This window comes from Scyliorhinus torazame, chromosome 3, assembly GCF_047496885.1.
Source record: "Scyliorhinus torazame isolate Kashiwa2021f chromosome 3, sScyTor2.1, whole genome shotgun sequence".
NCBI classification, from domain to species: domain Eukaryota; kingdom Metazoa; phylum Chordata; class Chondrichthyes; order Carcharhiniformes; family Scyliorhinidae; genus Scyliorhinus; species Scyliorhinus torazame.
The window spans coordinates 237,195,953-237,219,756 of record NC_092709.1 but is presented as its reverse complement, the minus strand read 5'-3'; the positions used below and the strand labels follow the sequence as shown (position 1 = coordinate 237,219,756).

The window sequence follows — 23,804 nt, the reverse complement described above, 5'->3', positions numbered from 1 at the left end:
AATCTGAATTTGATGCATCAGAACTTTGTGACATGTTTGTGATTTCTGCAATAGAAAACAGCCTTGTGAGCCTCTTGATTTTACCCAGGAAAGTTAGTTAACTGCGGGTATTGGTAGTTAGTGGAACCAACTTTATCTGACAGGATCGGTTGGTCCATAGGTTTAATTCTAAGTTGCTCCGAATATCCGTGGAATAATTTTGTGGTAAGAATTTTCTCCATATCTCATGATCTTTAATTTGATGCACTCCGATTGAAAATCAGGCCAATAAGTTGTTTCTTTTGAAAAATTTTGACTTCTCATTTGAGCCAGTTTCAGATGCCATGAAGTGCAGTGCTGACCTATACATTGCACAGCTATAAGCTTGATCCCCAATAGTAGAGTAATTTATCTGATAACTTGTACTTTCCGCATTCCAGAACCATATAGTTTCCAAATCCCAATTGCTCCCAATGTAAAACAACTGAATACTGCCGAGAAAGGATATGTAAAATTGGTTGAGCACAGATCAGGCTCACCCATGCTGGTCTGCATTTTTATTCAAATAGTCTGCTTTCTACCACTGCCCAGCCTTGCACATGACAAATGACCACTTGGGTAAGATATCATAGGAATGTTGGGACATGTAGACCCATACCCCAGCTAAGAGCAAAGGAGTAAATTCAAAGAAAAAACATTTTATGCATCTTTCAATGACCAGCATTATGCACTCATTTTTAACAGCTTTGCCATTGATTTCCACATTAAGACAGATTATTATACCTAGGAATTATATTTTATGGCACACATCCTCTTTGGTTTGGCTGGTTTTACAGACAGAATTCCTTTTATAGCTTCAGGTTCCAGCAGTGCAGAAAATCCTACGGTGTTAAATTTTCAGCATGTTTTCTTTTACGTACTTCTGGATAACTTCATGCTGTTACACTTTTTCATTCATTAATCAAATGAATCAATTCTGTTATGCTTTTGTGTTCTTTAACACAGTTTGATTACAATTTATTAGTGACTTACTTTTCAGTCTACAAAACTGTATAAACAAAAGTGCTCAACAGTCTTATTGCAACTTCCTCTTGTCTGCCCGTTGAGGTTTTTGCCATCTGTTTTTGAGCATTATTAATGGTTTGTGTTCCTAATACTACATTTTATAAAATAAAGCTTAAAGCCTAAAATGCATGGAAATAAATGCAAACAATGTTTTAATTATGATGGTGTTACAAATTCTATCATGATGCAATATTTCATTTGCTTACCATTGCTTATGTTATTGCATTTAAGTCTCCCATGTTAAATTTGACCATTTTCTTTTCTCATGACTAATTTTCTGTCTCTCAAATGCTGATCCACTTTTCACACCTAAAAGCATCTGTTTCTGTAGTTACTGTACAGAGAAACTGGAATATACAGTTTAATCATCAGAATGCATCGCTCAGGATATTATAGAGTACTGACAAATATGGTCACATTTTTTATTACAAATGTTTTTATTAAGAATTTTTCAACAATATTTTCCACCTTCCAAACAACCCCCCCCCCCCCCCCCCCCCCCCCGGAACAAAGAAAAGAAAGAGAACTCGCGTGGCAAGACATGATCATGGCAAGTCAATACGATACAGAACTTTGTACATTGGATTCATCCCGTACATGTCAGTTTCCGGATCATTCATGTGTTTTCTTGCTCAGATGCCCCCCCCCCTCCCGGGTTGCTGCCGCTGTTGTCCGACCTTCATCTAACGCTCCACGAGATAGTCTAGGAACGGTTGCCACCGCCTGTAGAACCCCTGCACAGACCCTCTCAAGACAAACTTTATCCTTTCCAACTTGATAAACCCAGCCATATCATTTATCCAGGCCTCCATGCTGGAGGGCTTCGCCTCCTTCAACATTAGCAAGATCCTTCGCCGGGCTACTAGGGACGCAAAGGCCAGAATGCCGGCCTCTTTCGCCTCCTGCACTCCCGGCTCATCCACTACTCCAAGCTAGCCCCCAGCTTGGCTTGACCCGGACTTTCACCACCTTAGATACTGTTACCGCCACTGCCCTCCAGAACCCCTCCAGTGCCGGACATGACCAAAACATATGGACATGGTTCGCCGGACTTCCTGAGCACCTCCCACATCTGTCCTCCACCCCAAAGAACCTACTCAGCCTCGCCCCCGTCGTGTGCGCTCTATGAACCACCTTAAATTGTATCAGGCTAAGCCTGGCACACGAGGAAGAGCAATTAACCCTACTTAGGGCATCAGCTCAGAGTCCCTCCTCAATCTCCTCCCCCAACTCCTCTTCCCATTTACCCTTCAGCTCCTCTACCAAAGCCTCCCCCTCTTCTTTCATCTCCTGGTATATCGCCGACACCTTGCCCTCTCCGACCCACACGCCCGAAATCACCCTATCTTGAATCCCCTGTGCATGGAGTAGCGGAGATTCCCTCACCTGCCGCCTCGCAAACGCCGTCACTTGCATGTACCTGAAGGTGTTTCCCGGGGGTAGCCCAAACTTCCCCTCCAGCGCCCCTAAGCTCGCAAACGTCCCGTCAATGAACAGGTCCCCCATTCTTCTAATCCCTGCCCGATGCCAGCTCTGAAACCCCCCGTCCATCTTTCCTGGGACAAACCGATGGTTGTCTCTGATCGGGGACCACACCGAGGCTCCCGTCGCACCCCTGTGTCGTCTCCACTGCCCCCAGATCTTTAGCGTTGCCGCCACCACCGGGTTCGTGGTGTACCTTGTCGGCGAGAGCGGCAGCGGTGCCATCACCAGCGCCCCCAGGCTCGTTCCTTTGCAGGACGCCATATCCAATCTCTTCCACGCCACCCCCCTCCCTCCATCACCCACTTACGAATCATTGCCACGTTGGCTGCTCAATAGTAACCACCCAAATTCGGCAGCGCCAACCCTCCTCTATCTCTGCTACGCTCCAGGAACCCCCTCCTTACCCTCGGGGTCTTGCTCGCCCACACAAATCCCATGATGCTCCTGCTTACCCTCTTAAAGAAGGCCTTAGTAATCACAATTGGGAGGCATTGGAATACAAAAAGAAACCTCAGGAGGACCATCATTTTAACCGACTGTACCCTACCCGCCAGTGAGAGTGGCAACATGTCCCACCTTTTAAAATCCTCCTCCATCTGTTCCACCAGCGGCGTCAAATTAAGTTTGTGCCGTGCCCCCCAGCTCCTAGCTACCGGAATCCCCAAGTATCGAAAGCTCCTTTCCGCCCTCCTCAACGGTAGGTCGTCTATCCCTCTTCCCTGGTGCCCCGGCTGGATCACAAAGAGCTCACTCTTTCCCACATTGAGCTTATCGCCCGAAAAGTCTCCAAATTCCCGTAGGATCTGCATTACCTCCACCATCCCCTCCACTGGATCCGTCACATACAGCAACAGGTCATCTGCGTACAGCGACACTCGATATTCCTCGAACCACCCCCTTCCATTTCCCCGACTCCCTTAACGCCATGGCCAAAGGTTCAATTGCTAATGCGAACAGCAGAGGGGACAGGGGCACCCCTGCCTCGTCCCTCGATACAGCCGGAAATACTCCGACCTCCGCCGGTTCGTGACCACACTCGCCACCGGGGCTTTATACAGGAGCTTAACCCAACTAATAAACCCTCCCCCGAACCCAAACCTCCTCAACACTTCCCAGAGATACTCCCACTCTACCCAATCAAAGGCCTTCTCCGCATCCATGGCTGTCACTATCTCCGCTTCTCCCTCCACCGATAGCATCATTATCACATTTAGGAGCCTTCGCACATTAGTATTTAACTGCCTACCCTTTACGAATCCCGTCTGGTCCTCGTGAATCACCCCCGGGACACAGTCCTCAATCCTCATGGCCATCAGTTTTGCCAGCAACTTAGCATCTACGTTAAGGAGCGAGATTGGTCTATACGACCCACATTGCAGTGGGTCCTTATCCCGCTTCAGGATCAAAGAGATCGTCGCCTCCGACATTGTCGGGGGCAGGGTCCCCCCCTCCCTTGCTTCATTGAAGGTCCTTACCAGCAACGGGGCTAACAGGTCTACGTACTTCCTATAAAACTCCACCGGGAACCCATCCGGCCCCTGGGCCTTCCCTGCCTGCATGTTCCCCAGTCCTTTGACCAGCTCCTCCATCCCAGTTGGCGCCCCCAAACCAGCCACCTCCTGCTCCTCCACCCTTGGGAACCTCAATTGGTCCAAGAATCGCCGCATCTCCTCTTTTCCCCCTGGGGTCTGGGACCTATACAGTTCCTCGTAAAAGGCCTTAAAAGCCTCATTCACTTACTCCGCACCGTAGTTCCCCTGCCATCTTTGATTCCGCCTATTTCCCTCGCTGCCATCCTCTTACGGAGGATGTGCCAGCATCTGACTCGCCTTCTCCCCATATTCCTCCCTCCACTGTGCCTCTGCCTTCCCTGCGGTCAACAGGCCGAACTCCGTCTGGAGACTTTGTCTCTTTCCTCCCCCCCCCCCCCCCCCCCCCCATTATCAAGCTCCCTCAAGGTCTGGAATACGCCCCAACATCCGTGTCATGAATCCAGCATCGTCCCAGTTTGGGGCATATACATTCACCAGTACCACCTCCGTCCCCTGCAACCTACCACTCACCATCACGTATCTGCCTCCCTTGTCCGCTACTATGTTCTTGGCCTCAAACAACACCCGCTTTCCCACCAGTATTGCCACCCCTCTATTCTTCGCATCCAGCCCTGAATGGAACACCTGTCCTACCCATCCCTTCCTTAACCTGACCTGATGTGTCTCCTGAAGCATGGCCACGTCTGCCTTCAGTCCCTTTAGGTGCGCGAACACTCAGGCCCTCTTAACCGGCCCATTTCGGCCTCTCACATTCCACGTGATCAGCCGGATTGGGGGGTTACCCCCCCCCCCCCCCCCCCCCCGCTGACTAGCCATCTCCTATCTTAGGCCAGTCCCGTGCTTGCGCCTCCCGCACCCTCCAGTCCGCCAGGCGGGGAACCCCCGTCCCGAGCACCTCTTCCATTTTCAGTTCCCACTCGGACAGTGCAGCAGCAACCCTAAAATCCCCCCCCCCCCCCCCCTGCTAGATCTACATCGAGCTCTTTTGCTCCCCCCATATTACTTCCGTGAGTCAGCTGACTTCTGCTGACCCCGGCTTCCCCCGCCTTCCCGTTGATCTCCCCGTGTGGGAGTCTCGCCTCCTCCTTACCTTCCTCCATCCATCCCCCTTTTTTTTTGGCGCGGGAAAAAGCCCGCACTTTACTGAACCAGCCCCGCCCCCTGTGGCGCAGCTCCTGTTGCGGCCCTTATCCCAGTTCCCTCATCTCAGAGTCTCACCTCCCTCCAGCACCGACGCCCACATTCCTCATCACCATCATCTCGTCTACAGAAAAGAAAAAAGGGAAATTTTAGGAATTTTAACCAGAACTCTACCCACATCCCCATCCATCATCCCACCCATGAAGTATTCTTTGCCCATGTATATACAACCCCATATACAACCGACATCTCCCCCCGCAACCACATCCCCTCAGTTCGAGTCCAGTTTTTCCGACTGAATAAAGGTCCAAGCCTTTTTTGGCGTTTCAAAATAATGGTGTCGGTCCTGATAAGTGACCCACAGTCGCGCAGGCTGCAGCATGCCGAACCTGACTCTTTTTTTATGCAGCACCGCCTTGGCCCGGTTGAAGCCAGCTCTCCTCCTTGCCACCTCTGCGCTCCAATCCTGGTAAACTCGGATCACCGCGTTCTCCCATCTACTGCTCCGCACCTTCTTGGCCCATCTCAGCACACTTTCTTTGTCCGCGAAGCGATGGAACCTTGCCACTATCGCCCTTGGCGGCTTATCGGCCTTGGGTCTCCTCGCCAGGACCCGGTGGGCCCCTTCCAGCTCCAGGGGGCTCGGAGTGGCCTCCGCCTCCATCAGCGAATGGAGCATCGTACTCACGTACGCCCCGGCATCAGCTCCCTCCACTCCTTCGGGAAGACCCAGAATCCGGAGGTTCTTCCTCCTCGACTTGTTCTCCAGGACCTCAATTCCCTCGGCCCACCTCCTGTGCACCGCCTCGTGCGCCTCCATTTTTACCGCCAGGTCCAGGATCTCGTCCTCGTTGGTATTCACTTTATCATTCACCTCGTGAAGCTCCACCTTCTGGGTCTCCTTCAGCCCCTCGATCGCCAACAGCATTGGTGCCAGCACCTCCTTTTTCAGCTCCTCCACATATCGCTTGAGGAACTCCTGCTGGTCTGGCCCCCACGCTGCTCGCTCTCCGCCCTCCGCCATCTTGTTTTTTCCCCCACGTTTTGTTCTCTGCTCCAGGGCCTCTTTTCTCGTCTTGGTCTCTGCTCCAGGGCCTCTTTTCTTGTCGTTCCACCGCTGATCTCGGCCATAAATCGTAAGGGGGGACCTTACTGCACCTTCCCACACGGGATTAATTCAAAAAAGCTCCGTTGGGGCTCCTCTGGAGAGCCCGAAAGTCCGTTGTCGCGGGAGCTGCCGAAACGTGCGGCTTAGCTCCGCATCGCCGCAACTGGAAGTCTCTGGTCATTTTTTTTTATTCATTCATGGCATATGGACATCACTGCTTGGGTCTGGATTTATTACCCATTCTTAATTGCTCTTGAGAAGGTGGTGGTACGGCTGTCGTCTTGAACTGCTGCAATCCATGTGATGTAGGTACAGCTGCTGTGCTGTTACGGATGGTGTTCCAAGATTTTGACTCTGCCACAGTGAAGGAATTACGATACATTTCCAAGTTAGGATGGTGAGCAGTTTGGAGTGAAACTTCCAGGTGGTGGTGTTTCCATGTGACTGCTACCCTTGTCCTTCTAGATGGCAGTGGTCATGGGTTTGGAAGGTCCGGTCGAAGGAGCTGCTGCCACTGTGCGGTGGTGGTGGAGGGAGTGTATGTTAGTGGATGGAGTGTCAATTAGGTGGGCTCCTTTGTCCTGGATGGTGTTGAGCTTCTTTTGTGTGCTGGAGCTGCACACACCCAGGCAAGTGGAAAATGTTCCATCACACTTGTGAATTGCGCCTTGGAGAAGGTGACCAGGCTTTGGGGAGTCAGGAGAAAATTCCCTGCAAAATTCCCAGCCGCTGACCTCTTGTAGCCACAGTATTTAGATGGCTAGTCCAGTTCAATTTCTGGTCCATGGTAACCTGCCAGGATTTTGATAGTGGGACATTCAGCGATGGTAATGCCATTGACCATCTCGGGAGATGGTTGGATTCGCTCTTGTTGGAAATGGTCATTGCCTGGAACATTTGTGGCACAATTGTTAATTGCCACTTGTCAGCCCAAGCCTGGATGTTGTCCAGGTCTTGCTGTATTTGGACATGGATTGCTTCAGTATCTGGGCAGTCGCGAATGATGTTGAACATTATGCAATCACCAGTAAACATCCCCACTGCTCAACTTATTATGGAAGTATCGTCATTGATGAAGCAGCTGAAGATGCTTGAGGTGAGGTCACTCCCTTGAGGAACTACTGCAGTGATGTGCTGGAACTGATTGGCCTCCAAGAACCACAACCATCTTCCTTTATCAATCAAACCAGCGGAGAGATTTCCCCGATTCCCGTTGACTCCAGTTTTGCTAGGTCTCCTTGATGCCATACTCGATCAAATGCTGTCTTAATATCAGGGGCAGTCACTCTCACCTCACCTTTCAAATTCAGCTCTTTAGTCCATGTTTGAACCACGGCTGCAAGTTCAAGAGCTGAGTGGCCATGGCGGAATGCAAATTGGGCATCACTGAGCAGGTTATTGCTAACCAAGTGCCATTTGATAGCACTGTTGATGACCTCTTCCATCATTTTACGGATGATTGAGAGTAGGCTGATGGGGTGATAATTGGCCAGGTTGGATTTGTCCTGCTTTTTGTGTAAAGGATATGCCGTGGAATTTTCCACATTAGTGGTAGATGCCAGATTTGTAGCTGTACTGGAACATCACTTCTTGGGGTACAGCAGGTTCTGGAGCACGAGTCTTCACAATTGTTGCTACATGATGTAGCTTCAAAAGTAGGTTGAACAAAATTCCAGTGAATTGGCAGATAGTTTTGTAGTGCTGCTAGATTTTGTTTACTTAAATTATAACGTTTGGCCTGGCATATTCCTTTAACAATCCGCATACTGTGCTCTACAGTTAATAGGCACAATGTAATTTCCTGGAACCAATCTCCCTGTGTCTGTGTGGGTTTCGCCCCCACAACCCAAAGATGTGCAGGGTAGGTGGATTGGCCATGCTAAATTTTTTTTTAAAAATTCTATAACTCACTGCAGAGCAATTGAATTGAATCATAATTTCTCTTTTTGCTAGCTTTATATTAAAGTATATATTAATACTAATTCAATAATGAACATTTGGAGAGCTTCTAAATACTTCAATTGTGACTTTTTTAAATTTGATGGTTTTAAAGCTATGCGTTCCTAATACAATCATAGGTGTTTCAAAAGAGAAGTTAAATTGTCTCCACTGGTGCTGCTAGACTGGCTGAGTTTTTCCAGCACTTTCTGTTTTTATTTCCGAGACAAAGCTATCTGTTTACTATTTTCTGCAACCTTTGGCCATATCTGCTGGTGCACTCTTAGTTTATACTCTCTGTCCCTTCTTACCACATTCTGATTATCATTACCTTTTGTAAGGGCCATGAAGAATCCAGCACGAGTTTTAAGGATACAAAGTAATAACATTTATTTACTATAACATATATACATAACAGTAGCAGTAACTTCCCTTGCTACATACTCCTTCCTGCTGGTTCCTGAACTGGCCAGCTTTATTTATACTAGGAGTTTACTAGTGGTTTCTCCGCCCCCCCTCATTGGGGAAGCTCATACTCCCACAGGATTGTGGGATAGTCATTAGTCCCCAGCCAATGGTAAGTAGGCAGGCTATAACATCCCTCCCTCCCCCCCCCCCCCCAAAAGTCCAAGGAATCCACCGAAGACCCTGGCGAAGGAGGGCGTCGGACTCGTTTGGCCGCAGGCCGGACACCATTTGCACGCGGCGCTGGATCGGGCGGCGTGTAACGAGATGGAGACCGGCGCTTCCGTGATGAACAGCACGGTTGTACATCCACGGCCCGTGGACCCGAGGATTCTCCCTCTGATGCATCCTGTGTCTCCATCTCGGAGTCAGAGTCTGCTGCCTCCGTCATGAGAGCGTCTCTGTCTCCATTCGGTCCCGTAACGACCTGCGCAGGCTTCGAGTGAGGCACCAGTGGAAGATTGTGAGGACTACCTTCTCTTGTCTCTGGTCTCTGCGGCTGTTGAAATGAGCTCTGGGGGCGGGGAATCTTTTGAGGGGATGGTCTTCTGGACCGAACGTGGTCTACATATTTTCGCTGGAGACGACCCTGGGCTTGCACTTGGTAAGATATAGGGCCCGTTTGGCGAAAGATTACACCAGGAACCCATTGGGCACCACCAGCAAAATTCCGAACGAATACTGGGTGACCGGGGACAAACTGCCGAATCGGCCCATGCCGAGAAAATCCCTGTCCCTGCCGTTCTTGTGTGCGGCGTACTTTTGCGCCAATGTCCGGGAAACCCATACTAAGGCGGGTGCGAAGTCTCCGGCCCATTAGGAGTTCTGCGGGAGCTACCCCAGTCACTGCATGGGGGGTGGTCCTGTACGTAAACAAAAAAAGTGAGCCAGTCTCGTGTCCATTGATCCGGAAGACTGCTTCTTTAGGCCTCTTTTGAATGTCTGCACTGCGCGCTCTGCCAACCCATTTGAAGCCGGGTGGTAAGGGGCAGTGCGGATATGGCGGATGGCGTTCATCTTTGTGAACCTCGCAAACTCCTCACTCGTGAATGGAGTGCCGTTATCCGTGACCAGCACCTCGGCGAGGCCATGCGTACTAAACGATAAACGCATCTTTTCAATTGTTGCGCAGGACGTTGTCCCCTGCATCTTATGCACCTCTAGCCATTTGGACTGGGCGTCAATTAGTAGAAGGAACATGGATCCTTGAAAAAGGCCTGCGAAATCTGCATGCAAGCGTGCCCAAGGCCGCCCTGGCCATTCCCAGTGATGTAGGGGCGCGGCCGGCAGAAGCTTCTGATGCTCCTGGCAAATGGAGCAGTTTTGGGCCACCTTCTCAATGTCAGTGTCGAGGCCTGGCCACCAAACATAACTCCGGGCCAACATTTTCATTTTGGTCACGCCTGGATGCCCATTGTGCAAGTCTGATAGTATGAGCTACTGGCCTTTTTCCAGGACAATCACACGCGTCCCCCACAAGAGGATGCCGTCTTCCACGCTGAATTCTGACAGCTTGGAGGAAAATGCTCGCAACTCGCCCGGGAGCTGTCTATGCTGCCCACCATACAGGACTATGTGCCGAACCTTTGACAGGACTGGCTCCGTCTGGGTCCACTCACGGATCTGTGATGCCGTGACCGGCAAGGTGTCCATAAAATTTAGGGTTGCAACCACCTCACCGGTCGTGGGGGTCGACATGGGGCCGGTCGATAAAGGCAATCGGCTCAGTGCGTCGGCATTTGCTATCTGTGTACCTGGTTTGTGCTCCAGAGAATACTCGTATGCAGCAAGCAACAAAGCCCAGCGCTGGATCTGTGCAGAAGCAATGGGCGGTATTGACTTATCCTCTCTGAAAAGTCCCAGCAGGGGCTTATGATCAGTCACGATAGTGAAATGGCGGCCGTACACGTACTGGTGGAAGCGTTTCACCGCAAAAACCACTGCCAGGCCCTCCTTCTCGATATGCGCGTACTTTTTCTCCGCTGCAGTCAATGTGCGGGAGGCGAAAGCTATCGGTCGTTCGGCCCCGTTCTCCATCTTGTGGGACAGGACGGCCCCAATACCATACGGGGATGCATCACATGTGACGAGCAAAGGCTTTCCAGGATCATAGTGGGTTAGTAACCCAGACGACGACAATTGTTGCTTTACCCGCCGGAAAGTGGTTTCTTGCGGCTGACCCCAAACCCAGGTGTGATTTTTCTTTAGCAGAAGGTGCAAAGGGGCCAGCGTAGTTGCCAGATTGGGGAGGAACTTCCCGTAATAGTTTACGAGACCGAGAAAAGAACGAAGATGCGAAGTGTCAGTCGGGACGGGGGCATGTTGAATTGCACGCACCTTCTCTGCGACGGGGTGCAGACCTTCGCGGTCCACCCGATGACCTAGGTAGACTACTTCCTTTGCCTGAAATACGCACTTTGTGCGACGTAAACGGACTCCAGCCTCCGAAAGGCGTTTAAGGACAGCCTCCAGATTTTCCAAATGTTCCTGCTCCAACGTCCCTGTAATCAAAACGTCATCTAGGTAGACAGCCACACGTGGTAAACCTCTCAAAATGCCCTCCATAACACGTTGAAAAATTGCGCAGGCAGAGGATACTCCAAAGGGCAACCGTGTATATTCATACAGGCCCCGGTGTGTATTAATCGTTACATATGGTCGGGAGGCAGGGTCCAGCTCCAACTGAAGGTAGGCGTGACTCATATCTAATTTTGTGAACGAGAGTCCGCCTGCAAGTTCCGCGTAGAGATCCTCTATGCGAGGCATTGGATATCGGTCGAGTCGGGAAACCGTATGCACTGTATGTTTATAGTCGCCACACAAGCGAATTGTGGCATCTGGCTTCATTACAGGTACAATTGGTGCTGCCCAGTCAGCAAAACGGACGGGCCTCATAATACCCAAACTCTCCAAACGAGTGAGCTCCCCTTCTACCTTCTCGAGCAAGGCGCAAGGCACTGGGCGCCCCCGGAAATAGCACGGCGTGGCTCCTGGTTCAACTTGGATATGGGCTACGGCCCATTTTATTTTCCCCAAACCAGGCTGGAATACATCTGGGTATCGTCCTAGCACCTCAGTCAACCCTTCAGAAACTGTTTGGAGGATGTGCTGCCATTGCAACCGCAAATGGCGCAACTAGTCCCGACCCAACAGGCTGGGCCCATGGCCGCGCACCACGATAAGTGGGAAACGCCCCCCTGGCGTCCATAGACAACAGGGGTCATTGTAGTTCCTGCAATGTCCAGTGGTTCCCCCGTGTAGGTGGCCAACCTGGCCTGTGAGTCGGTTAATGTAAGGGTCTGTATACCCTGCTTGATGCGGTCGAATGTCCTCTGGGCGATCACGGAGACCGCTGCGCCAGTATCCAACTCCATCTCAAGCGGGTGGCCATTGACCCGTACTGTCACCTTAATGGGGGCCACACGGAGAGCTGCCACACAATGCAGCTGCAGGCAGTCGTCCTCCGTCTCCACGTCCTCAGGAGTAGTCGCCGCAGGTTCATCCACATGGAAGGTACGGCCTCTGGGCTTGTCCCAGTTACGGCCCCTGGGCTGGTCCCAGTTTCGGTCGGAACGACGGCGCCTCTGGCGTCCCCAGGACCGCCGCCCCCGACGGGGTTGGCACCTACAAGTCTGACACAGACATGGCTCCTCATCCATTGGCTCTGGAGAAGGCTCCCTTCGGGAAGGAATGTCCGACGGCCACTGGCGTCGGTCCGGACGTTGCCTCGCCCAAGGTACCGCAGGAGTGGGGGGGGGACGTTTTCGGACGGAAGGGGTTGCGCCCCAAGGCATGCACCTCCATTCCCTGTAGCTCCTGTACTCCTCGCTCTGCGCTCTCTCGGGACAATACTATTTGAATGGCCTGTTGAAAAGTCAATGTTGGCTCCGCTAACAACTTTCTCTGGGTGGCCGCATTGTTAATACCGCAAACCAAATGGTCGCGTAACATTTCTGACAAGGTCTCGCCATAGTCACAGTACTCCGCAATCCTGCGTAGCCTGGATAGAAAATCGGCAAGGGATTCTCCAGGGGTCCTCTCAGCGGTATTAAACCGGTAACGCTGGACTATCGTGGACGGGGTTGGGTTAAAATGTTGCCCCACTATATTCACAAGTTCATCAAACGTTTTGGTGTCCGGCGCAGCTGGGTGCGTAAGGCTCCTAATCACCCCAAACGTATGCGGGCCGCAGGCGGTGAGCAATATGACCACCTGCCGCTCGTTTTTGGTGATATTATTTGCCCGGAAATAGTAACGCATCCGTTGTGTGTACTGGTTCCAGCTTTCCAGCGCAGCATCAAAAACATCCAAACGTCCGTACAGAGGCATGGTATAATAGAAAACAACTTCCAACCTGTATCCAACAAAATCCAGGGAGGTGGCTTCAGCAGTGTAGACGGCTATTCACTTTTACCTTCGTCGCCAGTTTTGTAAGGGCCACGAAGAATCCAGCACGAGTTTTAAGGATACAAAGTAATAACATTTATTTACTATAACATATATACATAACAGTAGCAGTAACTTCCCTTGCTACATACTCCTTCCTCCTGGTTCCTGAACTGGCCAGCTTATTTATACTAGGAGTTTACTAGTGGTTTCTCCGCCCCCCTCATTGGGGAAGCTCATACTCCCACAGGATTGTGGGATAGTCATTAGTCCCCAGCCAATGGTAAGTAGGCAGGTTATAACACTACCCATGTTGTTACTGTACGCTATTGCCTTGTTGTTCCCCTTTAATTTACCATATCTCTTCTCACTTGATCCCACCTCACACCCCTAAGCTATTTGGGTTAAAGCTCTCTCCACTACCCTGGTTATACCACTCACCAGAACACTGGTGTCAGCATGGTTCAGGTGAAGACCTTTCCAGTGCAGCTCCCACTTTCCCCAGTACAGATGCCAGTGCCCCATAAATTGAAACCCGTTTTACTCATGCAGTCTTTAAGCCATGCATTTAACTCTCTAATCTTATTTACCCTCTTCCACTTTTCTCGTGGCTCAGGTTGCATTCCAGGGAGCACCTTTGTGGTTCTGCTTTTTAAAATGTTGCTACTAATTGCTCATAATCCCTAAGCAGGATCTCTATCCTAGCCCTATCTATATTATTGGTATCCATGTGGACCACAACCATTGGATCTTCCTCACCAGCCCAGACCAGATATACCAAACATTGGCACTGGACAGGCAACATCGCCTTATGGGCCCTCAATACTGGCTGCAGAGATCTATGTCTACCCTCCTGACTATACTGTCCCCTCTGACCACTTCCTTCCTAATTATTCACTCATCCACTCTCCAGCACTTGCTCTTATCCATTCAAGCTCCAAGAACCTCAAATCTGTTGGACACTCGCAAGGACTGAGGCTCCTTCACCATGGGCAGCATAGTGGTTAGCACAATTGCTTCACAGCTCCAGGGTCGCAGGTTCGATTCCCGGCTTGGGTCACTGTCTGTGCAGAGTCTGCACGTTCTCCCCGTGTGTGCTTCCGTGTGGGTTTCCTCCGGGTGCTCCGGATTCCTCCCACAGTCCAAAGGTGAACAGGTTAGGTGGATTGGCCATGCTAAATTGCCCTTAGTGTCCAAAATTGCCCTTAATGTTGGGTGGGGTTATGGGGATAGGGTGGAGGTGTGGGCTTGGGTAGGGTGTTCTTTCCAAGAGCCGGTGCAGACTCGATGGGCACTGCAAATTCTATGATTCTATGATTCATACATTCTTGATCTCGTTACCTGGCCCACTTGCAGTAACACCTCTTTTCCTGATCACTGTCCAAATCAGGAGACCTTACCTCAGGTGTGTGACTTCCCTCTGGAACCAGGTGTGCAAATAACTTTTCCCTCCCTAATGCATGACAGAAATTTAACAACTTTGTTTATTTTTGTTAATCTCATCCAATGACCCATAACCCTCTATACCCATCTTACCCATGTAACTATCTAAATGCTTTTTAAAAGAGTCCTGATCCAAAATCTGGGCGACGGAACCTCAGCTAACATACGCTGGCCACTATTTGCATTTAAAATGTTTTACTTCACTATGTTTTTCCTGTTGTCTTTTGCAGTCCTGTAGTTTGGAGAAATCTTTTCTCAGTGCCATTCCTTTATTAGTGGATAAATCCTCAATCTGAATCTGTTTGAATCAGCAGCTCCAGCCATGTGGAAATAAATGGGAATGTTTGTTTAATCTTTGTAACTGGCCCTTACGGGTCAGTGGCATGCATCGAAGTGATCCAACAAGATTTAAAATTGGGAGATTCTCACTGCTACGTGGCACCAAACCTCTGAACCATCAATGTAATGCACAATAACTATTGAGCAATGCAGTAATTTGAATGTTTGTATTCTAATTTATAGGCAAATGAAATGCCCAAACTGACAGAACAACTAGCAGGCCCATTGCGACAGATGCAGGTAAGGAATTTCTTAGTAGTTTGTTGCCCCTGATGCTTGGATGTACTTATTCAAATACTTTTGGGTAACGTTCAGACACCTGTACTGCCAAATCATTAATAGCTACTCGCTTTAATTATTTTATTTCTACTTCATGTGACAAATAAGCTATACGTTTTGGAGGTATTTTTCGGCTACAATGCTACCATCGTCCTTTTTGGGACAAATTGAACCAAAGCAATCTGTTTTGATCACTTTTTTTGTGCGCCATCCACCACTTCGCCACAAATAAAATCTTTGGTAAGTAATCCTATACGTTCAAAAATAACTACTTTTTCAGTTTTTTAGAATTTCAAAGAACATGCCCTTCTGCCCTCCAAGCCTGCGAAACTATAACCGTCGGCACTCCAGGGTCCAAATCCCTTTATTCCCATTCTATTCATGTATTCGTCAAGGTGCCTCTTAAATGTTGCTATCGTATCTGCTACCACCACTTCCCCCGGCAGCACTCTCTAGGCAATGACCACCCTCTGTGTAAGAAAACGTGCCTCGCACACCTCTAAACTTTGCCCTCGCACCTCAAACCAATGCGCCAATGTAATTGACTTTTCCACCCTGGGAAAAAGCATCTGACTATACACTGTCCATGCTACTCAACATTTTGTAAACCTATCAGGTCACCTCTCAACCTCTGGTATTCCAGTGAAAACAATCTGTTTTTATCCAAGCTCTCCTCATAGCTAATATCCTGCAGACCAGGCAACATCCTGGTAAACCTCTTCTGTACCTCTCCAAAGCATCCACATCCTTGGGCGACCAGAATTGTGCGTAGTATTCCAAATGTGTCCTAACTAAGGTTCTGTACAGCTGCAGCATAAGTTGCCAATTTTTATACTCCATGCCCTGACCGATGAAGGCAAGCATGCCGTACGCCTTTTTGACTACCGTATCCACCTAAGTTGCTACTTTCAGTGATCTGTGGACCTGTATCCCAGATCTCTCTGCCTTTCAATACTCCTAAGGGTTCTGCCATTTACTGTATAATTCCCACCTGTGTTAGACCTTCCAAAATGCATTACCTCATATTTGTCCGGATTGAACTCCATCTGCCATTTTTCTGCCCAAGACTCCAACCAATCTATATCCTGCTGTATCCTCTGACAATCCCCTTCACCATCTCCAACTTCACCAATCTTTGTGTCATCTGCAAACCTACTCATCAGACCAGCTACATTTTACTCCCAACCATTTATATATACTATAAACAACAACTGTTGCAGCACTAATCCCAGAGGGACACCACTAGTCACAGCCTTCTGTTCAGAAATGTAACTTCTGCCTTCTATGACTGAGCCAGTTCTGTATCCACCTTGCCAGCTCACCCTGATCCCGTGTGACTTCTTCTTTTGTACAGTCTGCCATGAGGGACCCTGTCAAAGGCTTTACTGAAGTTCATCTAGACAACATCCACTGCCCTTCCTTCAACAATTAGTTACTTTCTCAAAAAACTCAATCAAGTTAGTGAGGCACAACCTCCACTTCACAAAACCACGCTGCCTATCGCTAATAAGTCCATTTGTTTCCAAATATGACTAAATCCTGTCCCTAAGAATCTTCTCCAATAATTTCCCTACCACTGACGTAAGGCTCACCGGCCTATAATTTCCTGGATTATCCCTGCTACCCTTCTTACAAAGGAACAATATTGGCTATTCTTCAGTCTTCTGGAACCTCACCTGTAGCCAATGAGGATACAAAGATTTCTGTCAAGGCCCTCAAGATTTCCTCAGTATTGCTTTCAAAGCAAGTACTCTAAACTAAAATAACATAGCACTCATGCTGCACAAGTGCCAGGCAATGGCCATCTTCAACAAGAGAGAATCAAACCATATTGTCTTAACATTCAATAATAATAATCTTTATTAGTGTCACAAGTAGGCTTACACTAACACTGCAATGAAGTTACTGTGAAAATCCCCTAGTCACCACACTCCGGCATCTGTTGAGGTACTCTGAGGGAGAATTCAGAATGTCCAATTCACATAACAAGCAATGACATTACCATCGCAGAACCGCCTGTTATCAGCATCTTGGGGTTACCATTGAGCAGAATCTGAACTGGACCAGCCACATAAGTACTGTGGCAACAAGAACAGGTTGGAGGCTGGCAATTGTGAGGTCAGCCCACCATCTACAAGGCACAAGTCAGGAGTGTGATGAAATGTGCCTGGATGAGGGCAGCTTCTACAACACTGAATAAGCTCAAAACCATCCAGCCCATCCATCAACTTGTATATTTGCTCCCTCCACCACTGTTGCACAGTGGGAGCAATGTGTACCACAAACAAAATGCACTGCAGCAACTCACCAAGGCTGCTTTGACTGCACTTAACTAACTTACAGCTGCTAGCACCTGGAAGGACATGGACAGCAGATACTTGGAAACACCACCAACAGCAAGTTTCCCTTCAAGCTACACATTGTTCTGACTTGCAACAATATCGTTGTTTCTTTATTACCAGTAGATCAAATATCTGGTTCCCTTCTAACAGCACTGTGAGTTGTATCTGTACCAGATGGTCTACAGTGGTTCAAGAAGACAACTAATCACATCCTTCTCGAGGGCAATTAGTGATGGGCAACAAATTCTGGCCTAGCCAGTGACACCACGTTACATGAAAGAATATTAAAATAAATGCAAGTTAGCAAAACATATGTTCATTAGGTTAAAGATGCTATCTAAATACCTCAAGAACCTTCATAGGAATATCGTAAAATGAGATATGATATCGAGCCACATAAGAAATTAGGTTAAATGAATAAAAGCTTGGTTATGAAGGGAGGCTTTCAGTACTGTCTTCAAGGAGGAAAGCAAAGTACAGATGGCAAAAAGTGTAGGGAGGAAATTCCTGGACCTAAGCAACTGAAGGCATGGCCACTAATGATGGCACAACTAAAATTGGAAATACTCAAGATCTAGGATTAGGGGAATACATATCTTGGAGGGTTGTGGGGAGGGAAAAGATTACAGAGGTAGGAAGGGGTGAGGCCATGGATAGATTTGAAAGCAATAATGAGAATTTTGAAATCAAGACACTGCTAGATTGGGAACCAATGTAGGTTAGTGAGCACAGGAGTGAGAGGTGAAAGTGAAGACACAAACAGCAGAGTTTTGAATGCCCTCAAGCTTTTGGAAGGTAGAATGTGGGACACCAGTCAGGGATGCATTGGAATAGCGAAGACTCGAGATAACGAAGACATGAGTGAGAGTTTCAGAAGCTGAGTCAGGAGCAAAGTGTTCACAGATCCCTGAAGGTAGATAAGGTGGTTAAGTAGGCATGTGAATTTATTTTGTTTATTAACCGAGGCATGGGATATAAGAGCAAGGACATTCTGCTGGAACTAAATAAAACATTAGTTAGGACGCAGCTTGAATACTGCATGCAGTTCTGGTCACGTCACAGAAAGGATATAATTACATTAGAGAGGGAAGAGGACATATAGTAATGTTGCCAGGACTGGAAAATTATAGCAATGAGGAAATTATTGGAAAGACTGGGGTTATCCTGATGGAACAGAGGAGGCTGAGGGGAGACTTGATTGTGAGGATCAAAATTGAGGGCTGAGGGAAAGAGGATGGGGAGAGCCATGTTTCTTTAGTAGAGAGGTTGATGATTTGGGGGGCATAGATTTAAAGTGATTAGTCGAAAGATTAGAGGGGAGGTGAGGAAAAATCTTTTCACCTAGGGGTTTGTGGGGGATCTGGGACTCACTACCTGAAAGGGTAAAGAAACCTTCAACTCATTTAAAAGATGCCTCAGGATGTACTTGGAATGCCGTAGCCTACAGGGCCAAGGATCAAATGCTGGAAATTGGGGTTAGGCTGGGAGGCTTGTTTTTCAACTGGCGCAGACACATAGGGCCAAGTGGCCATATACCTTCTACAATTCCGATCGGTGCCATTTTCAATATTCCACTCAGGACATTGGAGCAAATAATTCAGATTGATTGAGGTGGGTACCAGCCTGTAACTCATCTTTTTGTTTTTCTACTAGTGCAACTACCTTAGCCGTAGGGTTACGGTTGAACAAAATACAACTAACACAGATGTGGTGGTTTAAATTTTGAGAGATCAGAGCTGATGAAATTATATGCAGAAGAGGATTTAATTTGCTATCTTAATCAGTGAAGCAGTGATTTAAGTTTGAGTGGTCTGGAGTTTTTACCTGAACCTGATACAGGAGCAACCCTGTTTATCTCTCCACAGATGCTGCCAGATTTGCAGAGTTTTTCCACAACTCTGTTTCCATTTTAATATTTTCAAACTTGCTTTCCGAGTTTTATTTTGGTTAAAAAGTAAATGTAAAAGATTAAAGCCAAAAAACTTGGAAAAACAAGTCAAGATGTGCCAAACACAGGAAGACTTTCACAATTTGAAATTAAACATTATCCGAATAATATTGGTTCTAACTTATATTGTGTTGAATTTTACTTTTTGTTGGGGTACAAAGTATGCAAAAACTACTTTATCTATTAAATGGCATAGAAATTACATTGCAGAAACAGGCCTTTGTGTCCAACCGGTCAGTCCATGTAGGTGTTTACCTTCCATACATGCAGTAATATAGACTTTATAGGCCATCCTTTTTCTGATTAGTCTCTTTATTCCAGTTTCCGTCAGGCAAATGATCACTTCTTAAATATTATCATGGCCTCGGCTGCAATTACTGCTCCACAACAAATGTGGGCATGGTTCGCGGGACCCCTTGAGCACCACCCACACCAATCCTCCACCCCCTCAAAAAAACTCATTCTAGCCACCGTCATATGCGCCCTGTGAACTACTTTAAAAAATAAAAAAAAAATTTAGAGTACCCAATTCATTTTTTCCTATTAAGGGACAATTTAGCGTGGCCAATCCACCTACCCTGCACATCCTCGGGTTTTGGGGGCGAAATCCGTGCAAACACTGGGAGAATGTGCAAATTCCACACGGACAGTGACCCAGAGTTGGGATCGAACCTGGGGTCTCAGCACCGTTAGGCAGCAATGCGAACCACTGCGCCACCATGCTTCCCCTTATGTACTACTTTAAATTGAATGAGGCTAAGCCTAGCGCACGAAGAGGATGCATTCACCCTTCTCAGAGCTTCCTCCCAGAACCCAGCCTCCAGCACCCTCCCCAGCTCTTCCTCCCACTTCCACTTAACTTCTCCAATCAGGTCAAGAAAGGATGGCACCTGTTCCCTCACATAGTCCCGAACCTGTACGTACCAGAACCCATTCCCGCTGGGCAGCTCATACTCCTCTACTGACCCCTCTAATCTCAAAATGCTGCCCCCACAAACAGGTCTCTAAACCGCTCAATCCCTGCCCGGCACCACCCCCTGAGCAAACCTGTGATTTCCACAAATCAGAGCCCAAACCCAGGCCCCTTCCAGCCTCAGGGGCTGCTGCACTGCCCCCACACCCTCAGGGCCGCTACCATTACCGGACTTTATGGAGTACCTGGCCGGCGGAAAAGGCTGAGGCGCCATCAACCGTGCTCCCTAGCTAGTGGCCTTACATGAGGCTGCCTCAATCCACTTCCATGCAGACCCCTCCCACACTACCCACTTCCTTACCATGGCTATATATGCTGCCCAGTAATAGTTCGGTAAGTTTGGCAAGGGCAGCCCGTCCCCCCCACGTCCCCGCTCCCAACAACACCTTCTTCACCGAGGGGCTTTTCCTGCCCACACAAACCCCGAGATCAATGTACTGATCTTCCCAAAGAAGGCTTTTGAAATAAAAATCGGAAGTTTCTGGAACAGGAAAGAAACCTCAGTAGTAACGCCCTCCCCCGCACTATCCCCTGCTAACCCCTTGATGCTCTGAGCGCCATTACTAGTGGTTCTATCGCCAAGGCAAAGAGCAATGGGGAGAGTGGGCATTCCTGCCTCGTCCCACGATACAGTCTAAAATACCCTGAACTCACCTGGTTCGTCCTTGCACACGCTGCCGGCGGCTGATACAACAACGGATCCAGTCCCCAAACCCCTGCCCGAACCCAAACCGCCCCATTACGTCCCACAAATATTCCCATTCTACCCGATCAAAGGCCTTCTCCGCATCCTTAGCGACTGCCACCTCCACATTCTGTCCCTCCGAGGGCATCATTATAACATTCAATAGACGCCTAACGTTAGCCAACAGGTGTCTCCCCTTTACAAATCCCGTCGGGTTTGCTCCTATCACCCCCGGCACACAGTCCTCAATCTGCGAGGCCAGCAACTTGGCGTCTACAGTCAGCAATGATATCAGGCGGTCAGACCCACACTGCTCCAGATCCTTATCCCTCTTCAAAATTAAAGATATTGAGGTCTGCAATAATGTGGGGAGAGCTCCTCCTTTTCATTGAATGCCCTTACCAGCAGGGGCCCCAGGTCACCCAAAATCTTTGAGTAACATTCTACCAGTAAACCATCTGGGCTCGGGGCCTTCCCTGCCTGCATCGCCTTATACCCTCCATCACCTCCACCAGTCCAAAGGGTACTCCCAACTCCTCTACCAGGTCCTTCTCCACCTTGGGGAACTCCAAGCTGTCCAGGAATCGCCACATTGCCCCCCCCCCCCCCCCCAATCCCAGCCGAGGGCTCCGATTTATAAACCCTCCTATAAAACTCCTTCACCCTTCCAATCTCCCTCGCCGCCTCCTGCTTCATGAGTTGATGGGCCAGCATCCTACCAGCCTTCTCCCTGCACTCATACACTGGCCCTCTGCATTAATATGTAATGTGAATAGCTGGGGTCCTAGCACTGATCCCTGTGGTACCCCACGAGTCAGTACCTGCCATTTGAAAAAAGACTTGTTTATTCCTATTCTTTGTTTCTTATCTGCCAACTAGTTTTCTATCCATCTCAATGCACTACCCCTAATTCCGTGCGCTTTAATTTTGCACGCTAATCTCTCATATGAGACTTTGTTCAATGCTTTCTTAAAGTCCAAATAAACCACATCCACCAGCTCCCCCTCATCAGCTCTACTAGTTACATATTCGAAGAATTCCAGTAGATTTGCCAAGCATGATTTCCCTTTCTTAAATCCGTGCTAACTCTGTACGATCTACCAGTTTTCCAAGTGCTTTGCTATAAAATCTTTGATAATGGAGTCCAGGATTTTCCCTACTAAGACTTCAGGATGACTGGTCTATAACTTCCTGTTTTCTCTCTAAGTCTCTTTTTAAATAGTGGGGTTACATTAGCTATCCCCCAATCTGTTACAAGTGTTCCAGAATTTGTAGAATCTTGGAAGATGACCATCAATTAATCCAAAATTTCTGGAGCCTCTTCCTTAAATATTCTGGCATGTAGATTATCAGGCATTGGGGATTTATCGGCTTTCAATTCCATCAATTTCCCCAACACCATTTCCCTACTAATACTGATCTCCTTCAGTTCCTCCCTCTCACTAAACCCTGTGTTCCCCAACACGGTTATTTGTGTCCTTCCTTTGTGGACACAGTAAGAAGTCTTACAACACCAGGTTAAAGTCCAACAGGTTTCTTTCGAATCACTAGCTTTCGGAGCACTGCTCCTTCCTCAGATAAATCCAATGTTACACATATGTTGCGCGTTGCTATGTTACACTATTTTATGTTACACATGGTGTTATGTTACACTATGCTACACATTCACCTGAGGAATGTGCAGTGTTCCGAAAGCTAGTGATTCGAAACAAATCTGTTGGACTTTAACCTGGTGTTGTAAGACTTCTTACTGTGCTCACCCCAGTCCAACGCCGGCATATCCACATCATTCCTTTGTGAACACAGAACCAAAGTATATATTTCGATGGTCAGCCATTTCTTTGATCTCATTATAAATTCCCCTATTTCTGACTGTAAGGGTTGTCTGACAAATCTTTTTTGCTTCACATATCTATAGAAGCTTTTCCAGTCAGTTTTTTCTCCCCCACAAACTTATTCTGGTAAACCTAATGAAGGACATCCTGTCCAATATTTATCCCTCAATCAACACTTTAAAAGCAAAACATCTGGTTACTTTTCCACAGATCAGGGCTAGTATTATTGTCACTACTCGTGACATTCTCAATCACCTACCTGACTATGTTGCACATGACTAGATCCAACTTCCCCTTCATTTAAAATTTATTTTTTTTGTAATTTAGAGTAGCCAATTATTTTTCTTCCAATTAAGGGGCCATTTAAAGTGGCCAATTCACCTACCCTGCACATCTTTGGGTTGTGGGGGTGAAACCCACGCAAACACAGGGAGAATGTACAAACTCCACACGAGCAGTGACCCAGAACCGGGATCGAACCCAAGACCTCGGCGCTATGAGGCCACAGTGCTAACTACTGTGCCACCGTACTGCCCTCAACTGTCCCTTCATAAACAGACAAAAACACTGCTCGACAAATGTGCTATCAACGCAGTCATAATATAATTTGAACAATAATAAACACCTTTTAAACATGTGCGTGTGAAAGTATGGGTGCAATCTTGCCAAAAAGGAACCAAGTCCCCATGCGAACGAATTTAGCCGCGTGTTTCCTGGCACTCTCAGTGCCGAGAAACATGTGGTTATTCAACGCTACTCGTATTGAATAAGGGGCCTGAATGGGGAACGCGCAGCTGAGGCTGCACATAGTCCCGTTTTCTACAATGGAAAGCTCTGCTCG

General features: G+C 48.1%; 1 protein-coding gene across 1 annotated transcript in view; it reads left to right on the top strand.

The window, feature by feature from the left end:
* LOC140409003 (exosome RNA helicase MTR4-like) overlaps positions 1–23,804 on the top strand; it is a 210,817-nt gene that overhangs the window by 175,508 nt on the left and 11,505 nt on the right. The window contains 1 exon segment of the mRNA XM_072497017.1: positions 15,085–15,141. Coding sequence (XP_072353118.1) covers positions 15,085–15,141 — 57 coding nt within the window.